General features: G+C 52.1%; 2 protein-coding genes and 1 long non-coding RNA gene across 3 annotated transcripts in view; 1 reads left to right on the plus strand and 2 right to left on the minus strand.

Annotated features, from left to right (window-relative positions):
• LOC135405712 (uncharacterized) overlaps positions 1-26,186 on the minus strand; it is a 958,894-nt gene that overhangs the window by 814,351 nt on the left and 118,357 nt on the right. The window lies entirely within an intron of this gene.
• On the plus strand, positions 8,081-8,975 carry LOC135406363 (olfactory receptor 14J1-like). Its single transcript, XM_064640767.1, has one exon. The coding sequence runs from the start codon at positions 8,157-8,159 to the stop codon at positions 8,973-8,975; it is 819 nt and encodes a 272-aa protein (XP_064496837.1). The 5' UTR covers positions 8,081-8,156.
• LOC135405489 (olfactory receptor 14J1-like) lies at positions 17,065-18,059 on the minus strand. The gene has a single exon (XM_064640189.1). It carries the CDS (start codon positions 18,057-18,059, stop codon positions 17,142-17,144), a length of 918 nt encoding a protein of 305 aa, XP_064496259.1. The 3' UTR covers positions 17,065-17,141.

Here is a 26,186-nt window from a genome sequence, read left to right on the forward strand (position 1 = left end):
AGTTTGTGCTGAACACAGGGTTGATAATCACAGAATGACAGAATAGGATGAGTTGGAAGGGACCCACAAGGATCATCCAGTCCAACCCTTAGCCCTGCACAGGACCATCCCCAAGAGTCACACCATGAGCCTGAGAGGATCATGCAAACACTTCTTGAGCTCTGTCAGCCTTGGTGCTGTGCCCACTGCCCTGGGGAGCCTGGTCAGTGCCCAACTACCCTCTGGGGGAAGAATCTTTGTCTAAGATCCAACCTAAACATCCCCTAATACAACTCCAGGCCATTCCCTCAGTCCTGTCCCTGGTCCCCCCAGAGCAGAGCTCAGGGCCTGCCCCTCCTCTGCCCCTCCCCAGGAAGTTGGACCTGCACTGAGGTCTCCCCTCAGCCCCCTCTTCTCCAGCTGAACACACCAAGTGCCCTCAGTGTCCTCACACACCTTCCCCCCAAGGCCCTTCCCCATCTTCCTTGCCCTCCTTTGGACACTCTCCAATGGCTCAATCTCTCCCTTCCCTTGTGTCCCCCCAAACTGCCCCAATGGTGCAGGTGAGGCCGCCCCAGGGCAGAGCAGAGCGGGACAATCCCCTCCCTGGCCCGGCCGGCCATGCTGGGCCTGATGCCCCCAGGACAGGCTTGGCCCTCCTGGCTGCCAGGGCACTGCTGACTCAGGGCCAACTGGCCACCCACCAGCACCCCCAGGGCCCTTTCCCAGCACTGCTTTCCAGCCTCTCCTTCCCAGTCTGTCCGTCCATCTGGAATGCCAAGAATCCTCCACAGCAGCTGTGTTCTCGGAGGGTCAGCAGGCTCACAAATAGCGGTTGCCCCTACAAAAGGCAACGTGGTCCTTTGTGTGAAGCGTGAGTCTCTCACGAGAACAAGCCATCCCCTTTTTTAGTCCAGTTTCTCAGCGATGTCTACCTGGGCAGGTGTGGGCAGCGCTTCCCAGCTGGAGGCCTTCGGTCCCTCCCCCAGCTGTGTGAGTGGTGCCCCTTCTATGCATCAGTGTAGGCTTTGGAATTTTCCCGCGCTTGCACACTTTACCTCAGGGGGTCTTTTCTAAATGAGTCTGGGGGTGTACTTCATCACCCTGCTCTTCACTTTCTTCTTCAAATGCCCTTGAGGATCATCAGCTCATCATAATGTACCAATTAACTGTAGTTTATACCAAATATTTCCTTCAAGGACAAAGTTCCTGTTTATCAGTGCTTGTTTTCTCATAACTTGACAGGAAAAGGATAGACTGTTACAGGTGGCTGGGCCAAACACAGACCAATAGTATCAACATTTAATTAAGCCCAGATACAGGAGCCAAAGGAACCCTGGGACTTTTTGGAACCTCATTGAGTTAAGGGCCAGTTTTGACACTGCAAAGCCTCAGGGAACTAAAGGAATTGTGGAGAACATCGTGGAAAACAAGACTGAGAGGAGACCTCACTGTAATTCCAACTTTCTGGGGAGAGGCAGGCACTAAGCTCTGCTCTGGGGGGACCAGAGACTTGACTGAAGGAATAGCCTGAAGTTGTGTCGTGGCAGGGTCAGATTGGATCTTAGAAAAAGATTCTTCCCGCAAAGGGTGGTTGGGCACTGACCCAGGCTCCTCAGGGCAGTGGGCACAGCACCAAGGCTGACAGAGCTCAAGAAGTGTTTGGATGATCCTCTCAGGCTCATGGTGTGACCCTTGGGGATGGTCCTGTGCAGGGCTAAGGGTTGGACTGGATGATCCTTGTGGGTCCCTTCCAACTCATCCTATTCTGTCATTCTGTGATTATCAGCCCTGTGTTCAACACAAACCAAAACACAGCCCTGCACTGGCCACGGGGAAGAAATTTAACTGTACTCCTCCTGAAACCAGCACACCCTTTAGGGGCTCTCACAGAAACATCCCCCAGTCCATTTGCCACCTGGAACCAGTGACTCTGAGTTCCTGCTTCCCCAGCCCCAGGGATGGTCTCCTTGTCTGCTCATTCCTCCACACTCTCTGTTCAGTGATGGCATCTTAACGAGACAAGCCCCTGGGAATAATTTCCTTCTAAGTCTTCCATTCTTTTGTGGGTAATTAGCCAGATCTCACAAGTGTATTCAAAGTGAATATATTGTATTATGAAAACCATTTTAAAAGATGTCTTTTTTTGTGGCCTGTTTACTTTTTTACTGTTTTATACATTGACATCAGCAATCCCCAGTCAAAAATGATCCCAGGCACATCCTAATTCAGTCTGAATAGATAAGAAAATCAAGACCCTTTATGGATTTCTGTGTTGTACAGAGTTAAATCTACATTTATTCCAATATTCTGGGGCTACAGAAATGTTATCAAACATCCTCTGTAGTATCTGTTCACCGGGTAAACATCTGTGTGGATGGCCAGGCCCAAGGAGTGGTCAGATCTACCTGAGACACTTTCATCTGGTCAGTCCCATCCCCCTGTCCATTGTTGGATGTCACTCAGGAGCCCAACTCTTGGCTCCTTGTGCATCTCCAGGATGGACTTTCACAGCCAACCTCTCGACCCGGGGGGCAGGAGGGCCTACCCTGAGAAGGCCTAAAATGCCATCAGACAATGCCAACAGTGCCAGCTCTCATGCAAGCTGTCTGTGAGATCTGCCAGTCACCGGGGGCACCATGGGAATGGTTTTGGTGTTGGATGATGCTCAAACCAGCCTGGTTCACCCAACTCCAAACACACATCCTGCTTTTGGAAGTTGGATGGGACAGAGAAGCTGCTCACTGGCCTGTCCATTTGTGAGGAGCAGTCAATCCCTTCCTACTAGAGAAGTCCAGTCCCCTTTCATCCAGGCAGGTTCTTCTAACACAGCCCTTCTTGGGGTAGATGTGTGGAGATTCCTGCCTTGGGTGGGGACGCCCTCCAAGGACACTCCTCAAGGCTGAGCAAAAGAAATCTCCCCACGACCGTTGGTCTGGGTGAGTTCCATCAGATCTCTAAGTAATAATTATTTCTTTTGGCTAGCTTTAATATAATTGTTTTAATAAATGCTTCAATATAGTGCACTATCCTATTTTATACAATACTACTAGTAGTTTTAACCTTTGTATAGTGTAGTAAATAATTCTGATTTATATCTTTTGTCTGGTCATTTGTAAGAATAAATGATTCATTTTATATAAATATTCTCATTTTGCCAATCATTAAAACCTGTAGGAAAAAAGTGGTTCAATCACACTTCTGTAATTCCTTAAATTTAATTTGTTGACAAAATCTGAGGCAAAGATTGGATCCCTTATTTCTTGAGGCTCCACAGTGGGACAATGGCTCCTTGATTCCATGAGGTTGCACTGTTTCCCAGTGTTCCTGGGCTCCATCAGGCCCTGCAGTGTGACAATGGCCCACTGATTCCATCATTTTCCCCAGTGTCACAATGGACCATTGATTCCATGAGGTTCCTCAGTGTCACAATGGTCCCTTTGCCTCCAGAAGGCCTTGCAGAGTCAGAAAGGCCCCTGGATTCTGTGAGGTTCCACAAGTTCACAATGGACCCCTGATTCCATGAGATTCCACAATGTCCCATTGGTTCCCTTTGGTTCCAAACAGTTCTGTGATGTTACATTGACCCCTTGATTCCCTGGCATTCCACAAAGTCCTGGGGTCCTTTTGATTCCATGAGGTTCCACAGTGTCCCATGTTCCCTTTGGTTCCAGGAGGCCCCAGTGTATTCCAATGGCCCCTGGATTCCAGGAGATTCCACAGTGTCCTGGGGTTCCCTTGTCTCCCTGACTTTTGGCAGTGTCCAGGGTCCCTTTGTTCCCAGGAGGTTCCTTTGTTTCCATCAGGCCCTGCCACGTCCCAGACTCCCTTTGGTTCCATGAGGTGCTGCAGGGTCACAATGTCCCCTTGATTCCAGGAGGTTCCACCATGTCCCAGGGTTCCTTTGGTTCCAGGGGGTTCCACAATGCCAAAACTCCCTGCTTCTTATCCTTCCAACATTTGTGGGCCCATTCTCTCCCTGCCTGGGATGGAGCCCCATTGTGTTTGTGCAGGAATGGATCCATGGCCATCCTGCCACTGCCCCAATTGAATGCTGCACAAACGTCACTGCAGGCCCGACCCTGGATGCAGGAACAGTCTGGGAACTCCAGGCCTGCTGACATTCAGCAGAGCCAGTCGGGGTCCCAAAGAGCACAAGGGATTGACTGCAACCCCTGCAGGTCTCTGGCATTGCTGGGGACAAAGGCAGGAACTGCCAGGAGCTCTGCAGAGCCCTGACAGTGCCACTGCAATCCCAAGCTGCATTGCCCGGGGCAACCCTCAGCACAGCCAAGGCCACAACCCTTCCTGAAAGGTGTCCCTTCTGGGCAGGGCCAGGGGGACAAACCCCTCCATCTGTCCCTGCACATGTTGTGTCCAATTCTCATCCCCCACTTAGGGACAAAGTCAGGCTACATTGGGTGTTTAGCTTTGCATTTGCTTCACTCTTTTGTGCTTCCAAAACCCACACCCCCCAGTCTGGGCAGAGTCTGGCCCCCCAAAGAACACAAGACCTGACTATTTGTGGCTCCTGCTGCAGGGGCTGCAACTTGGGCCACAATCTGTGCCAGGAGCAGAGAGGTCCCTCCCCACAGAAACTTCTTGGCAATGGAGTTCTGAAGAAAATGGGACAGGCTGTGGGGATCACTTGCAGGGCACAACCAGGGACGTGTCTTGACCAGCCTCCTGTTTAACAAGACCAGCCTTTTCAGCCTCTTTTCTCTCTCTTTTCTCACACTTGTTCCTCCACAAACCGCTGTGATCCCACCCTTCCCCTTCCTTTCGTTCTTTCCTAGACATCCCATGACAAGTCTTCCTCAGTCCCCAAATGTGCTTTCTTGTTGCCCATCATAAGTCTCAGACCCTGAGCATGAAAACCCCACCCACATTTGTGAGGTCATCCTGGGAGGTTCTGCCATTGACCCACTTGGTGAAGCCTTCACACAGATATTTTGGAAGTGTCTTTGAATTATGTTTTTACCTTTTGGGCTTAGAAGGGTTTCTCCAAAAACATGGCAGTTCATGTCCTCAAAAATGGAAATTCTTTGGAGAAGGAGTTTGGGACTGAAAGCATCCCAGAAATATTTTGCTTGGAAAAGAGCTAAATGGTCATCTGGTCCAAGTCCCTGGATGTGGGCAGTGACATCTTTTACTAATTGAGGTTACTCACTTTCCCTGACCTTGGATGAATGCAGGGATGGGACATCCACTTCTCTAGAAACCTGTTCCAGTTCTTGCTGCCCTCATTATTAAATATTTCTTCCTATTATAAATATAAAACTCTTCTCTTTCAGTTTAAAGCCATTGACCCGTGTTCTGCCACTACAGACCTTGGTAAAACATATCCCTGTGTTTTCCTTAGACTATGAGCACCATGTGTTCATCTGCAAACACCTTGGAGAGTACCCAGGGATCTCCCAAGAAAAGATTTGGAGGCCTCAAGCCCATGACCACTCTGTAGGGACTAAGGAGCTCTGGGCTCCATGGTGTGGAGACTGAGGACAGTGCAGGAGTAGCCAGAGAGGGCTTGAAGGGTGGATCCTTTTGTCGTAGCAGGAGACAGCAACAGAAATAAAGAAATAATGTCAAGTTCAGCTGGGGAGGTCCAGACTGGAAACAAAGAGAAAGAAGTTTCACTCTGAGGGCAATGGTGTGATGCAACACATCACCCAGGAGGAGTCTGGATGAGGCCAAGGCTTTGTGTGTGCAGGAAGAGCCAGGGAGGACGCAGAGATGTCAGTGCAGGAAGGTGCCAGCCAGGTGGGGCAGCCGGGGGGATGACGACAGCCTGCAGGGAAAGGGGCAGGGCATGGACACCGTAGGACAGCCTGGGCTGGAGAGGAGACAGGGAGGGGGAGAAGCTGAAAGGCCCTGCCACAGCCACCTTCTGCAGGCCTTTGGCCAGGGCTGCTGTCTGTGCCCCTGATGCCAGGAGGAGGGGAGTGCCCCTTGCAGCCCTGGGGCCTCATGGCCTCCTTGTCCCTGCTCAGCAGCCTGGCAGGTGCCACCCCATGGGCCTGCCCTTGGCATTGCACATCCCACATCCCAGGGCCCCAGGAAGAGCCCTGAGGAATGAGGCAGGGACAGGATCTGCCTTCCCAGGGGCTGGGGGTCAGAGCTTGGCCCATTGGATTAAGGAAACAAGTCAAGGTTTGTTCAGCATCAGAGCCACCTTTCCCTTGCTTGTCCATCCTTGTCATCACTGTCTGCAGATTTCTGCTCTAACTGGAACCTGGGGACAGGTTCTCAGTTGTGCCCCTCAATGAGACTCATTAGCACTACAAGAAACTTGAGTGTTTCAATCTCACTTTGACTTGTTGAAAAGTTGTTTGAACTTCCTCTCAGGGACTGAGTCTCATGTAAACAACCCCAAACCCCCCGAGGTTCATTAAATGCCTGGGGCTGTTGCTGTGCTGCTGAGCTGGGCCAGGCTCCTGGCACACAGGGAGCTCCTGGCAAGCAAGAAGAGCTTCAAAGAGACAGCTGTGCCCAGGAGCAGCTCCTCTGCACAGCCCAGCAGGGCTGAGGGCACTGCCAGGGCAGCTCAGGGACACCAGCAGGGCACAGACAGAGCTTCAAGGGGCTCAGCACTGGCAGGATGGCTGAGAGCTCCCTGCAGGAGGAACCTTGGCAGAGCTGCACACGATGAGTCTGTGGCTGCAGGGCAGTGCAGGGGCAGCTCCTGGAGGCATCTCCTAAAGCTGGCCCAGCCCCAGCTGATGGGATGGGTGAGCAGGGGCTGTTTTGGGGCACTTTGGTAGAGCTGTGAAGCCGGGGGTGCAGCCAGGGGTGCCCAGGGCTGTGGGGCAGAGCAAGGTCCTGCAGCCCAGGGCGCTGTGCTGGGCAGGGACTCTGCTGCCTGCCAGGGGCAGCTCTCAGCCGGCCCGGGGAGCTGCTCCCAGGGCTGGGGCACAAGGGCTGTGGGCAAGGAGCAACCCTTGGGAGGGCAGGAAAGGGCTCTTCACGTGTTTAGAGTAGGTTGCAGGTTGTGAGGGCTGCTCACAGCTCCAGATCATTGCAGAACATTTCTCAGAGGAGTTTTAAGAAAGCACAGCAAGTCATGGGATACCTCAAAGTGAAGGATCCTGTACTTTCCATCTTCAAATACGTGTTTTCTAGGCAGGAAATTGGTCCTAAAAATTTATCTCACAGTTCAGGCGGAGGTACTGAAACTGCAAATCTATTCCTCTTGGAGGAGAAGAGACCAGGCAGTATCAGAAATCACCACACCTGTGCCTTACATGTAGCTCTGGGTCACTTTTCCAGTCCCCTCAGAGTTGCTCTGACGTTGCCATCAGAGCCTGCACAGCCAGAGACTCCCCTGGGCAATGCTGCATTGCTGGGCTGGAACAGAGAACATTTAACAAAGCTGCCCTTTTAAACAGGGCTGCCCTGCACTCATCAGACTGTAGGTATTTGTGTTTATTAAAAATTAATTTGCATGTGAAGTTATGTTCAGGCAGCACGAGGGAAAGCACAGGGCAGATGGGAACAGATGGAGGGAAACTGCAGCTCTCCTGGCTCTGCACTGAGCTACAGAGAGCTGAGCTGTTTGTCCTCTCCTGTTTAAAGTCTTGTTACATTTTCCATCATAAAAATGAGGCTTTGTACTCCTAACAAGAGCAGGTACCAGATGCAACCATCAAAAATAATAAACACAGTCAACATTATTTAAAGGACATGCTAAGCCTTTCCACGTCTTGAGAGTGGAGACTGAACTTTGCCATTAAAGGTGGATGATGCCTGACATCCCTTGGGAGTGTTTGATGCCGTCACAGACCAGCTCCGTGTCCCCACTGGAGAAGGGGAAAACTGAGCCCTTGGCAGCACATGGGCAGAGCTCCTGTTCCTCACAGCACCCTCAGCCACCACAAACAAGGGAAAGGAAAAGGGTTTCAGTTCAGGGGATTTCTGTGAGAAATAAAGTGGCTTTGCTTGACAGAGTCTGTCTTAACTTCTCCCTGTCCTTTCCTGTTTCTCAACAGTGTCCCAGTGCTGGGAAGCAGCAAATGTGCAACAGCAGCTCCATGACCCAGTTCCTCCTCCTGGCATTGGCAGACAGGCGGGAGCTGCAGCTCCTGCACTTCTGGCTCTTCCTGGCCATCTCCCTGGCTGCCCTCCTGGCCAACGGCCTCATCCTCAGCGCTGTAGCCTGCGACCACCACCTGCACACCCCCATGGGCTTCTTCCTGCTCAACCTCTCCCTCACAGACCTGGGCTGCATCTGCACCACTGTCCCCAAAGCCATGCACAATTCCCTCCATAACACCACAACCATCTCCTACATGGGATGTGCTGCACAGCTCTTTTTCTTTTTCTTCTTCCTTGGAGCAGAGTTTTCCCTCCTCACCATCATGTGCTACGACCGCTACGTTGCCATCTGCAAACCCCTGCACTACGGGACCCTCCTGGGCAGCAGAGCTTGTGCCCACATGGCAGCAGCTGCCTGGGCCACTGGTTTTATCAATTCTCTGCTGCACACAGCCAATACATTTTCCCTGCCCCTGTGCCAGGGCAATGCCCTGGGCCAGTTCTTCTGTGAAATCCCCCCCATCCTCAAGCTCTCCTGCTCACACTCCTATGTCAGGGAACTTGGGCTCATTGGGGTTAGTGCCTCTTTAGGACTTGGTTGTTTTGTTTTCATTGTTTTCTCCTATGTGCAGATCTTCAGGGCTGTGCTGAGGATCCCTTCTCAGCAGGGGCAGCACAAAGCCTTTTCCACGTGCCTCCCTCACCTGGCCGTGGTCTCTCTGTTTATCAGCACCTCATTCTTTGCCTACCTGAAGCCCCCCTCCATCTCCTCCCCATCCCTGGATCTGGCCCTGTCAGTTCTGTACTCAGTGGTGCCTCCAGCACTGAACCCCCTCATCTACAGTCTCAGGAACCAGGAGCTCAAGGATGCCCTGAGGAAACTGATGACTGGATGCTTCTCAGGAGTAACAACCTGCCTTATTCCTTCTGCAGAACACTCATTGTGTAACCCTTTACTGGCCTAGCCTGCCTTCTAAAGCTTTTGAGAGTGGCAGCAGGGGAGTTTTCCTATATTTCTTCTTCTTTTAATGTTGTTAACACGGAAATTTATTCTTCATCCCTTACCTAATTCACTCTCTACCTCCTTGTTTTGACCCAAAATTGTGTAAATGAGGAATCATTCTCTGCGTGCATTTAAACAAAATAAAAGTTTCTGTAGCAACTTCTTTCTCAAACATCCTGCCTTTGTTATTCTGTACATGAGGAATCACAGTCTCTGAGTATAATAAAGTACTGGAATTCTTTTTTCCTGATTCCCCCTCCAAGAACTTCCCTGAAGCTGGAGGGCAGTGCCTGTGTGCAGAGGAGAAGGGGCAAAGAGTCCTGGTACAGAAGCACTGCCAGGGAGCAGCAGCAGCTCTTGGGCTTTTCAGAGATGCTCTTTTTCCACTGTCTCCCTCTCCTTTCTGCTCCTTGCCCAAGGCCTGAGTGCTCTGGCAGCTCAGTCACTGCTGTGTCAGTCCTGTGACCATGGGCAGGGACAGGCCCTGGGCACTGCTGGCACAGAGCTGGGCTCCTTAACATCATTTCCATCAGGAAAGGGGATCCCCCTGGGCAGTTCCTGAAGACTTTGTTCTTTCTGAAAGGTTGGTGTAAAGAACAAGGCCAAGGAATAGACTCTGCAAAGTCTCATTGCTTTGCTTGTTTCCCCATTCAGTCCCTGCAGTGAGAGAAGTGACTCACTGGGGTACTTGAGGGACTGAGGGCTGGTTCAGATGTTCTGTGCTGGTGGCCAGTGGCAAATGGCCTCCAAGTCACCTGCCTGGGGCTCTGCAGCTTGTGAGGGCTCTGATGGAGGTGAGGACTTGTCTGTAGGAACTCAGGAAGTGCAGGAGAGCACAGAGGATCTGCAGGGACAGCCTGTCCCATCCAGTCAGCAGGGAATGGAGCCCTGGAGCAGAATCCTGCCCAGGGTGGAGTCACCCAAAGATCAAGTACTAAATCTGCCTGTGAACTGGTAAAGGAGAGTTCTGCAACCCCAGGGGACGCAGCAGGAACAGAGAAAGGACTCTGGCCAGTGACTCGTCTGACCCACAGTGAACTCCCCTTGTGCCTCCCCAGTTCAGGGAGGGCTGTACCAGAGCCAGGGGTGGCTTTCCAGGAGGGTGTCCTGAAGAACTCTCCAGCCCACAGGCTGGATGGAGTGGAGCCCTGCCCTGCCCTCTGTGCCATTGGAAACAGTCCATGGTCCTGCCCAGCCTTGTTCTTGGCTACTGAGCCTTCCAGGACTATGGCAGAGGATGGAGAGGAGTGATCCCCATCCTGCTGGGTCTGCTCCCCACCCTGACCAGCATGGCCAGTGCAGGCTCAGCCCAGGGTGCCACAGCCCCTCCCTGTGCAGAGCAGCACCTCCAGCTCAGGGCCCTGCAGGGATCCCAGGCTGGGATCTGCAACTGGCCAAGGCAGCCTGGACACACTGACCTGGGCAAAGGGATGAGCCTGCAGAAGAGCAAGGCAGCATTTCTGGGCCTGCAGAGAGGAATCCCTGACACAGAGAAACCTCTTTCTGCAGCCCCCCTGGGGACAGGCTGCTCTGTCCCTGGGCCAGGACTCTGGGCTGGGCTGGGCAGAGGGGCTGGCACTGAGGGGCACAGTCAGGCTGTGCTGGGCATCTCCTGCAGGTGACACCAGGGCTCCTGCAGTTTCCCTGACCTCCATTTCCTCCTGCCATGGTCAGTGTCCAGCCCCTGAGCTGATGGGGATGCTGAGACTCCTCTCTGTGCCCCAGGAGCTGCTGTGCCCTTCAGAGGGGCTGGGGCTGTGGGGGGAGTGCCCAGAGCTCTGCAGCACCCTGGGCTGGGCACTGCTGTGGGGCCAGACCAGACTGGGCTGCTCCCCCAGTTGACCTCTCTAATGAAACCACTTCTAATTTTCTCCTGAAGAACCATGAGAATATGTGTTGTGTCCCGAGCACTAAACTGGAACTGTGGGATAACAGAAAAGGCTTTTGGTGTCAGGGATATTGAGAAGGCTGGGCAGTGTCACTGGGAGACCTCTCCCAAACCCTTGGAAAGGCCAGAGCCAGCAATGAGCTTCCTGGGGCCTTGGCAAAGGCAGACCTGGAACCAGTCTGCAAACAGGGCAGCAAGGAGGGTTGGCAGAGTTCCACACTGCTCAGGCTCAGCAGGGAAGGGGATAGGGCAAGTCCTCCTGCAGCCATTGCCAGGCATGGGAAGGACAAGGCAGGGATTGCAGAACCCCTGTGGGAGGGAATAGAAGGGGATGTTTTGTGCCCAGACTTCAGCAAGGCCTTTGACATGGTCTCCTGTGGTCTCCTTAGAGCCAGACTGGTGAGAGCTGGACTGGACAAGTGAAACGTGGTGGGTGGGAAGTTGAATGACTGATGAGGGTCAAAAGTCATGGCACAAATTCCTCTTGGCAGCAACTCCCAGGTGACATCCATCAGGGACCAGCCCTTGACCATTCCTCTGGAACATCTTTATTATGTCTCTGGATGATGGGAGGAAATGCACTTCCCACTCCTTTGTGGATGAGGCCAAGTTGCAGCGAGTCTGTGAGAAACCTTGTCTAGTTAATGGTGACTTGGACAAAAAATGTGGTCAAGATGACTGAGTTGGATAAACTTGTTTTGCCATCAGGTGCCAGCAAGGGCCAAGACAATGAAGAAAAAGCTCATGGGTCAGAGGAAAGGCAATTCAAAAGGGGAGAAAAAGACCAAACACAACCAAACCAAACCCAAACAAACACAGAATGACAGAATATGCTGAGCTGGAAGGGACCCACAAGGATCATCCAGTCCAACCCAACTATTCCATTGCCATCTCCCCCACCCCAGCAGGCTCTGGAGCAAAGCACAGCTGAGGTCCAGCCCAGATCTGCTCTGACAGAAAGAACCTGCAGTCAGGGAGAGGGAGAGGACAAAGTCATGTTTAACCAGCCTGAGGAATAATGGGATCAATGACCTCCTGTATTCCTGGGCACTTGAATGACCCTGTGGATCAGGTTAGGTAGCAGTGAGAGGGCTGCAGGTTTCCCTTAGGAAAGAGAAGATCAAGAGCTGACTCTGTGTCAGAGAGAGCCAGTTTCAGGTAACTCCAAAATGGCCCAGCCAGTGCCCAAAGCTGAGCCAAAAAGCAATTCCAGAGGCCCCTGTGTGATAACCCTTTGGAGAAAGGATAAAATCCAGGGTGCTGGAACCCAGAGAGGAGTGAGAGAAATGTGGGAGAAACAACTCTGCAGGCATGAAGGTGGGCAGAGAAGGAGGAGGAGTGAGAGAGAGCTTTGGTGGGCACCTGGCAGCCAAAAGCCAACCCCCAGCCCTGAGAGCCGCAGCTGAGCCCAGCACAAAAGCTCCTTTAGGTCTGGAGGTTCTTTGCAGCAGCTTTTTAGCAGAGCTGCCAGCTGGGCCATCAAAAGGGATGCTCAGCTGGGTCTGAAACCCGTGGGATCCTTGTCAGCCTTGGCTCTGTAGGAAAAAACTATAGAATCCTAAATAGTTTGAGTCAGATGGGACCTTTATAGGTCATGTAGTCCAACCCCCTGCAATGAACAGGGACACCTTCAACTAGATCAGGTTTCTCACAGCCCTTTCTAACCTGACCTTGAATGTTTCCAAGGCTGGGGCATCTATGACCTCTCTGGGCAACCTGTGCCAGTGTTTCATCACCTTCAGTGTAAACAATTTCTTCCTTCTATCTAGTTCCAATCTGCTCTTTTTCAGTTGAAAACCATTATCACTTGTCTTATGACAACTAAGTCTGTCCCCATCCTTCTTCTGAGTATGATCTCAGGAGCTCCTGACAAGCCTTGACCAAACCAGCTGAGCAATGAAGAGCCCCTGGACTGGACCAGGGCTGTGGGGAAGTGTCCCTGGACTGGACCAGGTGCTCCTGGATGATAAAGGTGGGAACCATCCAGAATGGAACAGCTGGGGAACACAGGATAATCAGTCATCCCATGAAAGCCTTGGAACATTCCCTGCCTGAATTGTGACCCGAATGGAACAGTTTGGATACAATTCCAAAATATTTTGGAAACTTCAGTCATTCCTGACCTCAGGATGGAAATTCAGCAGATAACTAAAGCCAGTCCCCTTGTGAGCCCACACCCAGCAGTGCTGAGGGAGGCCCTGGCAGCTCCCCAGCACCTCCCTCTCAGTGGGACACCTCTGGCAGCCTCTCCCAGCTCGGGAACCCTCCAGTTTGCAACACTCCAAAGAGCGGCGCTGATGCCCAGGACAATTCTGATCCCCCTCAACCAACACTCCTCCAGCTGGGACCCTTGTCTGGTGGGAAACACAAAGGGATTTGGGGGAGTGTTTCCCTGACAACAGGAGAATTTTGGAGAGGGACCTTTCCACAGCCAGCTATTGATGTGTGCACACATCTCTGCCTGGGTGTGGGTGTGAATTGACTGTGGTGGGAATGTTGTTGTTGTGAATCTCTAATTCAGTCACTGTTTAAATTGTGGCAAATGCTGTTGAATCACTTGATAACAGTTTAACAGGTCAATAATTAAATGCTAATAATTACTTTTGCCCCCTTTTCTTTGGGTTCAAATTCTTTGCATTCTGACCCTCTTGCATCTAAAGGCTCTGTGTAAATCATTCCTTTTCATCAAAAAATATTTTTTCCTTGTTGTCCACTTTAAAATCTTCCTCCTTAGCTAAACTACAAAACAACTCTAATTAGTTGTTTATGTCTTGAAGACATGAAGACAATTAACGGAAGAGAAAGAAATTGTGTTTCCATTTTTTAATGAGCCCCATGGTGTGTTTAGAGATGAGTCCACCATCCTCACGTAGTGAGAGAAGATTGAAGCAGCTGCTGAAGAAGTCAGAAGCCAAACTCCAAGTGCCTTGAAGCATTGCTGGGCCCCACTGAGGGCAGGCACTGCCAAAGCCTCCCCAGGGACTCCTTGGAGCAGCTCCTTGGAGGCCAGGAGTGCAGGCAGACCAAGGCTCTGGGCAGGCCCCTGCAATGCTGAGCAAAGCCTGCCTTGGTTTTGTGGAGCACAAAGGCCAAGGCCTGAGCCCCAGGCCCTGGCCCAGCAGATCCTGTCCCTCCCGGCTGGCTCAGGGCTGTTTGGGGGCACTGGGATGGGAGGGGGAGGAACAGCAAAGGCCCAAAACTGGGCAACCCCTGCCAGGCTGCTGAGGGAGGGGCGAGGCAGAACCCAAGGGCAGAACCTGCCAGGAAAGTTGCTTGTGGTGGCCTGAGTGGCAGAGGCAGCTGCCAGAGGCAAGGGGACAAAGGCCTGGGTGCCTTTGGGCCTTGCAGCCCTGCCAGAGCCCTTGGCCATCTCTCCTGCAGGCTGTCCTGCCCTGGCCCTGCTGCTGCTCTGGCCTTGCAGGCTGCACACACCCCTCCTGCTTTCCCACCCCCTCCCAGCAGCATTTCTAGACCCTCCCTGATGGCTCTGCACCAGCTCTGGTTGTTCCCTGAAAAACAAATCCATGGGTTGATCCTGACTCCCTCTGGGTGACCTTTTGCAGCACACGGGTCCCCATTGAGTGACATTTAGTTTTCCTTGCCTTCAGTCTGAACCTTCCATGCTACTCTTTGCGGAGATTTCATCCTATTTCCAATACAGAGAAAAGATCCATCCTGTCAGATCTGCTCTAGACCCTCTCCAGTTCTTCCTCATTCCTCCACAATGGGGAACCTCACAGACAGACAGACCAGTCCAGATGTGGTGACCCCAGGGCTGAGTCCAGGGGGTGACAACTCCCTTATATGGGTGCCCACACTGCTCCTAAGGCAGCCCCATGTGCAGCTGGCCTTAAATCAAGGGGCCATTCTGATTCTTTTTAACGTCAGGGAATCAAGTGGCCCTGTGACACTGCAGGGCCTCCTGGAACCAAAGGAATGCAGGGACACTGTGGAATCTCATGGAACCAAGGGGCCATTGTGACATGTGGGGTCTCTTTGGAACAAAAGACCCCTGAGACATCTCAGAACCTCCTGGAACTAAGGGGACACTGTGCCTCCCCAGAACTCCATGGAATCAAGCAGAGCCGCTGCCTCCCCCCCGCCGCCGCACGGACCGGAGTCGCCGGCTCTGCCCCGCTTGGACACCTCTGGGGTCAGCGTGTTCTTGGGCAGCACAACTGATCTCAGACCAGAGGGTTTCCCAGATTTTGCTTTGCCCCCTCTCTCCCGTGGTTTTGTTTTTTGTTCTTTGTTCATTGAGGGGGAAAAGGGGGAAGGGAGGCACGTGTTGATCCCTGTTTTTATCTGTTTACAAAAGGGAGTTAGGGCAGGGGGGGAGAGGAGTAAAATTCTCTCTCTGCTGTTGCTTTGAACTGTTCTGTTGGTATTGCTGGTTTTGTTGCTATATTTCTTGTCAGTGAACTGTTATTTTAGTCACTTATACCTCCTGGAATTTTCTCTCCCTGTACTGGTGGGGAATAAAAGGGGAGTGAGTTCATTTTATTGGAGTTCCCGCCCCAATATGTGTCTTTAAACCAGGACAGGTTGCTCAAGGGCTCCCTGAAATTTGGCATCATCACAAAGGACTTGAAAATGCATTTTGTCCCATTATATAGAGAGATCTTCTGCATTGGTGGTCAAGGACTGGTCACTGAAGGATTTCACCAGGAAGTTGCTGCCAAGAGGACTTTGTACCATGGATTTTATTGGACACTCTTCATTCAGCCAACTTCCCACCACCACATCTTCCACTTCTTCAGTCCAGCTCTCACCAGTCTGTCCATAAGGAGACCACAGGAGACCATATCAAAGGCCTTGCTGAAGTCTGGGCACAAAACATCCCCTTCTTTTCCCTCCTACAGGGGTTCTGCAATCCCTGCCTTGTCCTTCCCATGCCTGGCAATGGCTGCAGCAGGACTTGCCCTCTCCCCTTCCCTGCTGAGCCTGAGCAGTGTGGAACTCTGCCAACCCTCCTTGCTGCCCTGTTTGCAGACTGGTTCCATGTCTGCCTTTGCCAAGGCCCCAGGAAGCTCTGGGCTGGCTCTGGCCTTTCCAAGGGTTTGGGAGAGGTCTCCCAGTGACACTGCCCAGCCTTCTCAATATCCCTGACACCAAAACCTTTTCCATATCCCACACTTCCAGAGGAGTGCCCAGAACACAACACAGATTGTCCTGGTGGTTGTGGAGAATGAGAAGGGATTTCTTCCTCGAGGCCAACCCCTCCAATTGGATTGGAGTGCAGCTGAAAGGTTCCTTCAGCATTTTGCCCGGTGCCTCCCTGCCCTGAAGGTTTGTGGCCATCAGGCTGGGGCTGAGGGGGTTGAGCAGGTGCCTGAGGAGGGGGCAGAACAAGGGCTGTGTCCAACTGTGCCAGGAGGGCTGTGCTGGGCAAGGATGAGGAGGCTGCAGAAAACAGTGGCACTGGGGAGGGGAGAGGAGCAGCTGGAGAGACCTTGTGCCTGCCCACGCTGGGCAGGAGCTGCCCCAGGATGGCAGCTCTGAAGCACTCCCAGGATGTCCCTGGGAACAGGAGGGGAAGACTGGATCTGAAAATGGAACCTGGAAAGCAGAGAGCAGGAGTGTCATGGTGACACTGCAGGAGAGTTGCAGCCCTGGAGCAAGGTGACAGAAGAAGTGACCCAGTCCATGCAGTGGCCTCAGAAGATCCCACAGAATCCTGGAGATGCTGGAAGGGAGCCCAGCTCTGCTTCACAAGTTCCCAGGGCCTGTCCCTGCCTGTGCTCCAAGGGCTTCCACCCCCCAGGACTGTGCTCAGAGAGCACTCAGGCCTTACAGCGACAAAGGGGCTCAGGAGGACAGTGTGGAAGTGGCAAGAGAGCAGCTCTGCAAAGACCAAGCACTGCTGCTCCCTGGCAGTGCTGCTGGGCTGGGATTATTGTCCCCTTCCCGTTTGCAAAGACACCCTGTCCTGCAGTGTGCTGTCCTTTAGGAACATCTGAGAAGAAGGGTCTTGGACAAAGAAGACACTGCAGGGTCCTTAATTTTATTTAAATACTCAGAGAGCACAATTCATCATTTATACATCCCTGGGTTGAATTCAATGGGTAGACACTAAACTAGAAGGCAGATGCATAATAATATTCCATTATAAAGAAAATTATTGCAAGAAGAACCCAATGACCTCCACGAAAAACCTGAGCAGGAAGGTTGGGCCATTAAGGAGTCCCCTTCTGAATGCTACACACCAGAAAACAGGAACTTTATTGCTACTGAAAAGCATCAAGTCATCATTTTCCTTATGGCATCCTTGAGCTCCTGGTTCCTGAGGCTGTAGATGAGGGGGTTCAGTGCTGGAGGCACCACTGAGTACAGAACTGACAGGGCCAGATCCAGGGATGGGGAGGAGAAGAAGGGAGGTTTCAAGTAGGCAAATGTGCCAGTGCTGAGAAACAGAGAGACCACGGCCAGGTGAGGGAGGCACGTGGAAAAGGCTTTGTGCCGTCCCTGCTCAGAGGGGATCCTCAGCACAGCCCTGAAGATCTGCACATAGGAGAAAACAATGAAAATGAAACAACCAAATGCTAAACTGGCAGTAACCACAAGAAAGCCAATTTCCCTGAGGTAGCCTGAGTGTGAGCAGGAGAGCTTGAGGATGGGGGGGATTTCACAGAAGAACTGGCCCAGGGCATTGCCCTGGCACAGGGGCAGGGAAAATGTATTGGCTGTGTGCAGCAGAGCATTGAGAAAGCCAGTGGCCCAGGCAGCTGCTGCCATGTGGGCACAAGCTCTGCTGCCCAGGAGGGTCCCGTAGTGCAGGGGTTTGCAGATGGCAACGTAGCGGTCGTAGCACATGATGGTGAGGAGGGAAAACTCTGATGAGATGAAGAAGTAAAAGAAAAAGAGCTGTGCAGCACATCCCGTGTAGGAGATGGTTGTGGTGTTACGGAGGGAATTGTGCATGGCTTTGGGGACAGTGGTGCAGATGCAGCCCAGGTCTGTGAGGGAGAGGTTGAGCAGGAAGAAGCCCATGGGGGTGTGCAGGTGGTGGTCGCAGGCTACGGCGCTGAGGATGAGGCCGTTGGCCAGGAGGGCAGCCAGGGAGATGGCCAGGAAGAGCCAGAAGTGCAGGAGCTGCAGCTCCCGCCTGTCTGCCAATGCCAGCAGGAGGAACTGGGTCATGGAGCTGCTGTTGGACATTTGCTGTTCCTTAGCACAGGGTCTATTCAGAAAAGGAAAAGACAGGGAACAATTAGGAGATACACCTCTCAGCAAAGATACTCCATCTTTCATAGTAATCCCCCCAAACCATTTGTATTTCCCTTATGCTGGCTCAGAGGGCTGTGAGCAGCAAGAATTCTGCCCATATGCTAACAAGGGCTTAGCTTTGCTCTGCTGCAGTGGCGACATGGAGCTGGTTTGTTACAGCTCTGATGATCACAAGGGATGTCAGATGTAACCCACCTTTAATGGAAAAGCTCCATTTCTGACCCCCCAACTCACAAGAGTGTGGTCTGCAGAATAACTCTTCTGTTAGATATGTTCCACCATTAAATCTGCAGACTGTTCTTCTTAGGAGTAAAAATTCTCATTTTTATTGCTAAAAATGTGAAGAATCTTTAGAAAAGACAAGTGACAAAAGGGCTCAGCTCTTAGTGGTTTAGAGCAGAGCCAGGAGAGCTGCAGAGTCCTTTAGCCTGTTTCCCATCTGCCCTGCTCTTTCCCTTGTGCTGAATTCACTTTGATTTCACACAAATAAATATTAAAAACCACATCCACAAATACGTGTGCAGTGGTGAGAGCAGGACAATGTTGTTTCCAAGGGCAGCTCTGGGAAGTGTCCCCTGTGCCAGCCCAGAGGTGCAGCTGTGCTGGACAGATCAGGACAGGAGCCCTCCCGCAGGGAAACCAAGGGCTGGGACAGGAGAGTGCCCACCCCCAAGGGAAGGCTCAGCACTGCCCAGGATCCTGTGCTCATTTCTGAGACTGCCTGAAAGATTCATCTCTGAGAGTAAAAGAGTTGGAATTTCAGTGCAGCCTCCTGACCTGAGAGAACAATGTCTATACAACAGTGCCTAAGCAGGAAACACACCTCAGCACTAATTCCTTTCCTGTAGCCCCTGTCTTTTGTGAGCTTTGCAAAAGATTCTCCATTCAATATGGTGTAGTTTTGTGGAGCTGTGAGCAGGTGTGACCCTGCAACAGCGAGACATGGAAAAGATCCTGCCTCAGCTGCCAGGTTTGCTCCTTGCCCACAGCCCTTGTGCCCCAGCCCTGGGAGCAGCTCCCCGGGCCGGCTGAGAGCTGCCCCTGGCAGGCAGCAGAGTCCCTGCCCAGCACAGCGCCCTGGGCTGCAGGACCCTGCTCTGCCCCACAGCCCAGGGCACCCCTGGCTGCACCCCCGGCTTCACAGCTCTTCCAAAGTGCCCCAAAACAGCCCCTGTTCCCCCATCCCATCAGCTGGGGCTGGGCCAGCTTTAGGAGATGCCTCCAGGAGCTGCCCCTGCACTGCCCTGCAGCCACAGACTCACCATGTGCAGCCCTGCCAAGGTTCCTCCTGCAGGGAGCTCTCAGCCATCCTGCCAGTGCTGAGCCCCTTGAAGCTCTGTCTGTGCCCTGCTGGTGTCCCTGAGCTGCCCTGGCAGTGCCCTCAGCCCTGCTGGGCTGTGCAGAGGAGCTGCTCCTGGGCACAGCTGTCTCTTTGAAGCTCTTCTTGCTTGCCAGGAGCTCCCTGTGTGCCAGGAGCCTGGCCCAGCTCAGCAGCACAGCAACAGCCCCAGGCATTTCATGACCCTCGAGGGGTTTGGTCTTGTTTACATGAGACTTGTCCCTGAGAGGAAGTTCAAACAGCTTTTCAAGAACTCAAAGTGAGATTGAAACACTAAAGTTTATGAAGTGGTAATGAGTCTCACTGAGGGACACAACTGAGAACATGTCCCCAGGTTCCAGTTAGAGCAGAAAACTGCAGACAGGGATGCCAAGGATGGACAAGCAAGGGAAAGGTGGCTCTGATGCTGAAGAAACCTTGACTTGTTTCCTTAATCCAGAGGACCAAGTCCTGACCCCCAGCCCCTGGGAAGGCAGATCCTGTCCCTGCCTCATTCCTCAGGGCTCTTCCTGGGGCACTGGGCTGTGGGATGTGCAATGCCAAGGGCAGGCCCATGGGGTGGCACCTGCCAGGCTGCTGAGCAGGGACAAGGAGGCCATGAGGCCCCAGGGCTGCAAGGGGCACTCCCCTCCTCCTGGCATCAGGGGCACAGACAGCAGCCCTGGCCAAAGGCCTGCAGAAGGTGGCTCTGGCAGGGCCTTTCAGCTTCTCCCCCTCCCTGTCTCCTCTCCAGCCCAGGCTGTCCTACGGTGTCCATGCCCTGCCCCTTTCCCTGCAGGCTGTCGTCATCCCCCCGGCTGCCCCACCTGGCTGGCACCTTCCTGCACTGACATCTCTGTGTCCTCCCTGGCTCTTCCTGCACACACAAAGCCTTGGCCTCATCCACACTCCTCCTGGCTGACCTGTTGTAGCATTTTCCATGGAGTGAAATTCCTTTTTCCTCATGTCCACTCGGGACCTCCCCAGCTGCACTTGGCATTAATTCTTTCTTTCTCATGCTCTTTTCTGCTATGACAAAAGGATCCACCATCTCTAAATTCTCCCTTCAAGCCCTCTCAGGGCTGTCCTGTGCTCTCCTCAGTCTCCACACCAGTGAGGCCACAGCTCCTTAGCCCCTCTCTAGTGCTCCTGTGCTTGAGACCTTTCAAGCCCATCTTGGGAGATCTCTGGGCACTCACAGATGTTTTTGCAGATGCAAATGTCATGCTCATAGTCTAAGGAAATCAGAGGGATACTTTTTACCAAGACCTGGAGTGGCAGAACATGGGGCAGTGGCTTTGAAGTGAAAGAGAAGAGTTTTACACTGGATAATAGGAGGAAAGATTTAACAATCAGGGTGGCAAGAACTGGAAGAGGTCTCCAGATAAATTGATGTCCCATCCCTGCATTTGTCCAAGGTCAAGGAGTGTGAGTAACCTGAATTAGTAAAAGATGTCACTGTCCATGTGCAGGGACTTGGACCAGATGACCTTTTATCTCCCTTCCAAACCAAATAATTCTGGGATTCTTTTGAGTCTAAAGTCCCAAACTCTTTCTCCAAAGAATTTTCATGTTGAGGACATGAACTGCCATGTTTATGGAGAAACCCTTCTAAGCCCAAAAGGTAACAAATTAATTCCAAGGAAGTTCCAAGGTATCTGTAGGAAACTTTAAGCAAGTGGGTCAATGGCAGAACCTCTCAGGGTGACCTTGCAGCTGAGGATGGGGGATTTGGCCTCGGGCTCTGAGACTCGTGATGGGCAGCCAGAAAGGGGATTTGGGGACTGGGTAAGACTTGTCATGGGATGTCTAGGAAAGAACCAAAGCAAGGGTAGGATCCCAGTGGTCTTTGGAGGACCAAGCATGAGAAAAGAGAGATAAAAGAGGATGAAAAAGCTGGTCATGTTAAACAGGAGGCTGTTCAAGACACGTCCTTGGCTGTGCCCTGCAAGTGATCCCCACAGCCTGTCCTGTTTTCTTAAGAACTCCATTGCCAAGAAGTCTCTGTGGGGAGGGACCTCTCTGCTCCTGGCACAGATTGTGGCCCAAGTTCCAGCCACTGCAGCAGGAGCCACAACTAGTCATGTCTTGTGTTCTTTGGGGGGCCAGACTCTGCCCAGACTGGGGGGTGTGTGTGTGTTGGAAGCAAAAAGAGTGAAGCAAATGCAAAGCTAAACACCCAATGGAGCCTGACTTTGTCCCTAAGTGGGGGATGAGAATTGGACACAACATGTGCAGGGACAGATGGAGGGGTTTGTCCCCCTGGCCCTGCCCAGAAGGGACACCTTTCAGGAAGGGTTGTGGCCTTGGCTGTGCTGAGGGTTGCCCCGGGCAATGCAGCTTGGGATTGCAGTGGCACTGTCAGGGCTCTGCAGAGCTCCTGGCAGTTCCTGCCTTTGTCCCCAGCAATGCCAGAGACCTGCAGGGGTTGCAGTCAATCCCTTGTGCTCTTTGGGCCCCCGACTGGCTCTGCTGAATGTCAGCAGGCCTGGAGTTCCCAGACTGTTCCTGCATCCAGGGTCGGGCCTGCAGTGACGTTTGTGCAGCATTCAATTGGGGCAGTGGCAGGATGGCCATGGATCCATTCCTGCACAAACACAATGGGGCTCCATCCCAGGCAGGGAGAGAATGGGCCCACAAATGTTGGAAGGATAACAATAAGGTAGTTTTGTCACTGTGGAACCCCATGGAACCAAAGGAACCCTGGGACATGGCAGAACCTCATGGAATCAAGGGGACATTGTGACCCTGCAGCACCTCATGGAACCAAAGGGAGTCTGGGACGTGGCAGGGCCTGATGGAAACAAAGGAACCTCATGGGAACAAAGGAACCCTGGGCACTGCGAAAAGTCAGGGAGACAAGGGAACCCCAGGACACTGTGGAATCTCCTGGAATCCAGGGGCCACTGGAATACACTGGGGCCTCCTGGAACCAAAGGGAACATGGGACACTGTGGAACCTCATGGAATCAAAAGGACCCCAGGACTCTGTGGAATGTCAGGGAATCAAGGGGCCAGTGTGACATCCCAGAACCTTTTGGAACCAAAGGGAACCAACGGGACATTGCAGAATCTCATGGAATCCAGGGGCATTGTGACACTGGGGAAAATGATGGAATCAGTGGGCCATTGTCGCACTGCAGGGCCTTTTGATGCCAAAGAACTCTGGGAAACAGTGCAACCTCATGGAATCAAGGAGCCCTTGTGCCTCTGCAGGGCCTTACAAAGCCAAAAGAAACCTTGCACACTGTGGAACCTCATGGAATCAAGGGACCACCGTGATCTTGCAGGGCCTCATGGAATGAAAGGAACCCTGGGATTCTGCAGAACTTCATGGAATCAGGGGGCAGTTGTGACACTGCAGGGCCTCAAGGAATCAAATGTCCATTGTGACAGTCTAGGACCTCAGGGAAGCTAAGGAATCCCTGGACACTGTGGATACTTATGGAACGATTGGGCATTTGTGACTCTGCACAACCTCATGCAACTGAGGGGCTGTCTTTGCTTAAAGACAAAAATTGGGGTGGGAACTCTAATGAAATTAATCCCTCCCTTTTTATTTCTTATCAATACAGAGAGATAAAACTCTTAAAATTAAGAGTTTACTAACAAGGAAATAGCAGCAACCACAAAGATATACAGGGAACAGCTGACCCACAAGGAGGGGAATTCTTTGCCCACATGGCACCCCTGGAATAAAGGGGGAAAATGGTGGAGGGTCCTGCCTGATAACCACCCCCCTCTGGCCCAGCAAGCCAAAGGAACTCTGGGAAATGGGGGCAAAAGCAGAAGCACGTTCCTGGGCTCAGGGTCACTCTGGGGCCATGGGGACTCTCCAGGCACCAACCCGGGGTCCAGGGAAGAGAAAAAGTTCTATTTGCTGCCTGGCATTTTCCTTCTTTCTTCCCCTCCCTGCCAGCCCCAGCGTGGGGCAGGAATTCCTTCTTAAAGAGACAGTCCCTCGAAAACAATGGAAAAACAGCCTAAAATACTAAAACTCCTGAAACCATGACATTTTCTACCTCTGTATTCTATTCCATTTTTCATCATGCAGTGTCACAGGGATCTTTGGTTCCATGAGGCCCTGCAGTGTCAGGGAATCAATGGCCCCTTGATTCCTTTCTGCCACTGGAGACACCCCATAATCCAGCACAGCCTGTGGTGCTGTTGGTCATGGTCAGACAAGTGATGTCTGTCTGGAAAGAGGTACAGTTTTAATACTTTCATATTATTTTATATTATTTAAATACATTTAAATAATATTGAAGCACATTTTCATTACTGGGTCATTGGAGTACTTTTAAGAAACGGCAAAGTTTTCCCACCATGGCAGAACAAGAATTTCCTGGACGTGTGCTGATGGCAGGAGAAGAAATACTGATCTGACCCTCTACCTGTATTACCACTATTCCGTCTATAACTTCATCTCCCTTCAGGTGTTTCCACCTCTCCTGTTAAAATGGCCCTGTCTAAGGACATCTCTTCAGCAGACTTGCTGGATGTGTGTCCTTCCTGTTGCTCCCTGGTTTCCTCCTCCAGTTGCTCTCTGGTCATTCAGTGCCTCTCAATTGACTGGTTTCATGCTTTGAGCTTCAGGGAGCTGCCCAATCTTTCAGAAGATTAAACAGCACATTAGTCAACATCTTAATTGTGTTTGTATCTATCAGAGAACAACCTTTTCTTATGTCTGTGCCAAAAATTCTTCCTGTATGGAAATGCCTTGTGAATAGGTGACACATCAGATGCTGCCTGGATGTCTCACAGAGCTGAGGGAAGAGTTTTGATGTTTATAAACATGTATCATCTTTACATTTTTTTATATTGGCCATTAATAGAAACTTTCTGTGGCTCTAAGTCTCACCAGTTCCAGACCTCCCAAAGAACCCAAACCTGAGGAGTTGTGGTTCCCACTCCAGTGGCACTTGGAGCTCCCTCCATACCCAGAGCACAGAGCTCCCTTGTCCCACAGAGTCCTTGGAAATGGAGGGATTAAGGACACAGGACAGGCTGTGGGGACCAGTTGCAGGGCATGGTCAGGGCTTTGGGGTGGTTGTGAGCCCAGGGCAGGACCCGGCACTTGGCCTTGTTGAACCTCCTCCAAGTGGCCTGGGCCCATGGATCCAGCCTGTCCAGATCCCTCTGCAGAGCCTTCCTGCCCTCCAGCACATCAACACTCCCCCCAGCTTGGTGTGCCCTGGGAACTGCCTGAGGCTGCACTCGATGCCCTTGTGCAGATCATTGGGAGAGAGACTGAAGTGCCCTGAGCCCAGTGCTGAGCCCTGGGAACACCCCTGGATGGAACTCCATTGCCCACCACTCCTTGGGCCTGGCCATCCACACACATGTTTGCTCAGAAGGTGTTTGATAAAGGTCCTGTAAGGGCAAAATATGTGCATGAGTGCAGATTTAGCTCTGCACAGCACAGAAATTTTTTCACTTTCTCCCTTTTCCTCCCTCTGTGGATCAAGGGAACTTGTGACTTCAGTGTGTGACTCACTGTGTGCAAAGGGCAAATATGGACAGAATCCACATGGGTTGGTTGTCTCTGTAGCTCTACATCTCCCCCTGACGTGGCAGAGCACAGAAACTGCCCATCCCTGTGTCCCTTTCTCCACTGGCTGTTCTTTGGTTTGGCCCAGAAACCTCCTGAAGTCCCTTCCAGGATGAGTCCCAGTGCACTGCCCTCCACCCTGGGCCTTCCCTTCCTGATCCAGCATCTGTGGGGCAGCAGAGCTGGGTCAGTGCAGGGACAGGGCTGGCTCTGACAGGGGCCATGAAGCCACTGCCAGGAGGTGACAGCAAGGACAGTTTGCAAAGAACAAATTTAGATACAGTGACTTTGTTGGAATCAAGGAGTTCATTGTGACACCAAAGAAACTCAGGGAATCAATGAGCTGTTGTGAGACTTCAGGGTCTCATGGAACCAAAGGAACCCTGGGACAGTTTGGAACCTCATGGAGTCAAGGGCCTATTGAGGCCTTGCTAAGCTCATGGAAGCAGAGGAATTCTGGGAGAGTGTGGAACTTTATGGAATCAAAGGGCCATTGTGACACTGGAGGGCCTCCTGGATCTGAAGGAAACCTGGGAGACTGCAGAATCTCCTGGAATCAAGTGGCCACTGTGACACAGGGGCCTCCCGGAAGCAAAGAAACCCTGGGACAGTTTGGAACTTCATGGAATCGATGGACCATTGTGACACTGGGGAACCTGATGGAATTGTGTGGCCATTGTGACATTGCAGGGCCTCATGGAATAAAATGAAACCCAGGACACTGGGAAACCACATGGGACCAAGGGGTGCTTGTGACCCTGCAGGACCTGATGGAACCAAGGGAAGCCTGGGACACTGAGGAAACTCGTGGAACCAAGTGGCCTTTGTGACCCTGCAGAATTGCACAGAATCAACAACCCCTTGTGACACTGCAGGGCTTCATGGAACCAAAGGAATCCTTGGACACTGTGGAACCTCATAGAAACAAAGGCCATTGTGACACTGAAGAACCTCATGGAATCAAAGGGGCCATTGTGACACTCCTGGGTCTTGTGGATCCAAAGGAATCTTGGGATGCTGTGGAACCTCATGGAATCAAGGGGCCATTTTGACACCGTGGAACCTCATGGAATCAACAGTCCATTGTGACTCTGCAGGGCCCAGGGAAGCAAAGGAATCCTGGGACACTCTGGAATCTGACAGAATCAAGGGACCATTGTGACCCTGCAGAGTCTCATGGAGATGAAGA

Source organism: Pseudopipra pipra, chromosome W (assembly GCF_036250125.1).
Source record: "Pseudopipra pipra isolate bDixPip1 chromosome W, bDixPip1.hap1, whole genome shotgun sequence".
NCBI classification, from domain to species: Eukaryota; Metazoa; Chordata; class Aves; order Passeriformes; family Pipridae; genus Pseudopipra; species Pseudopipra pipra.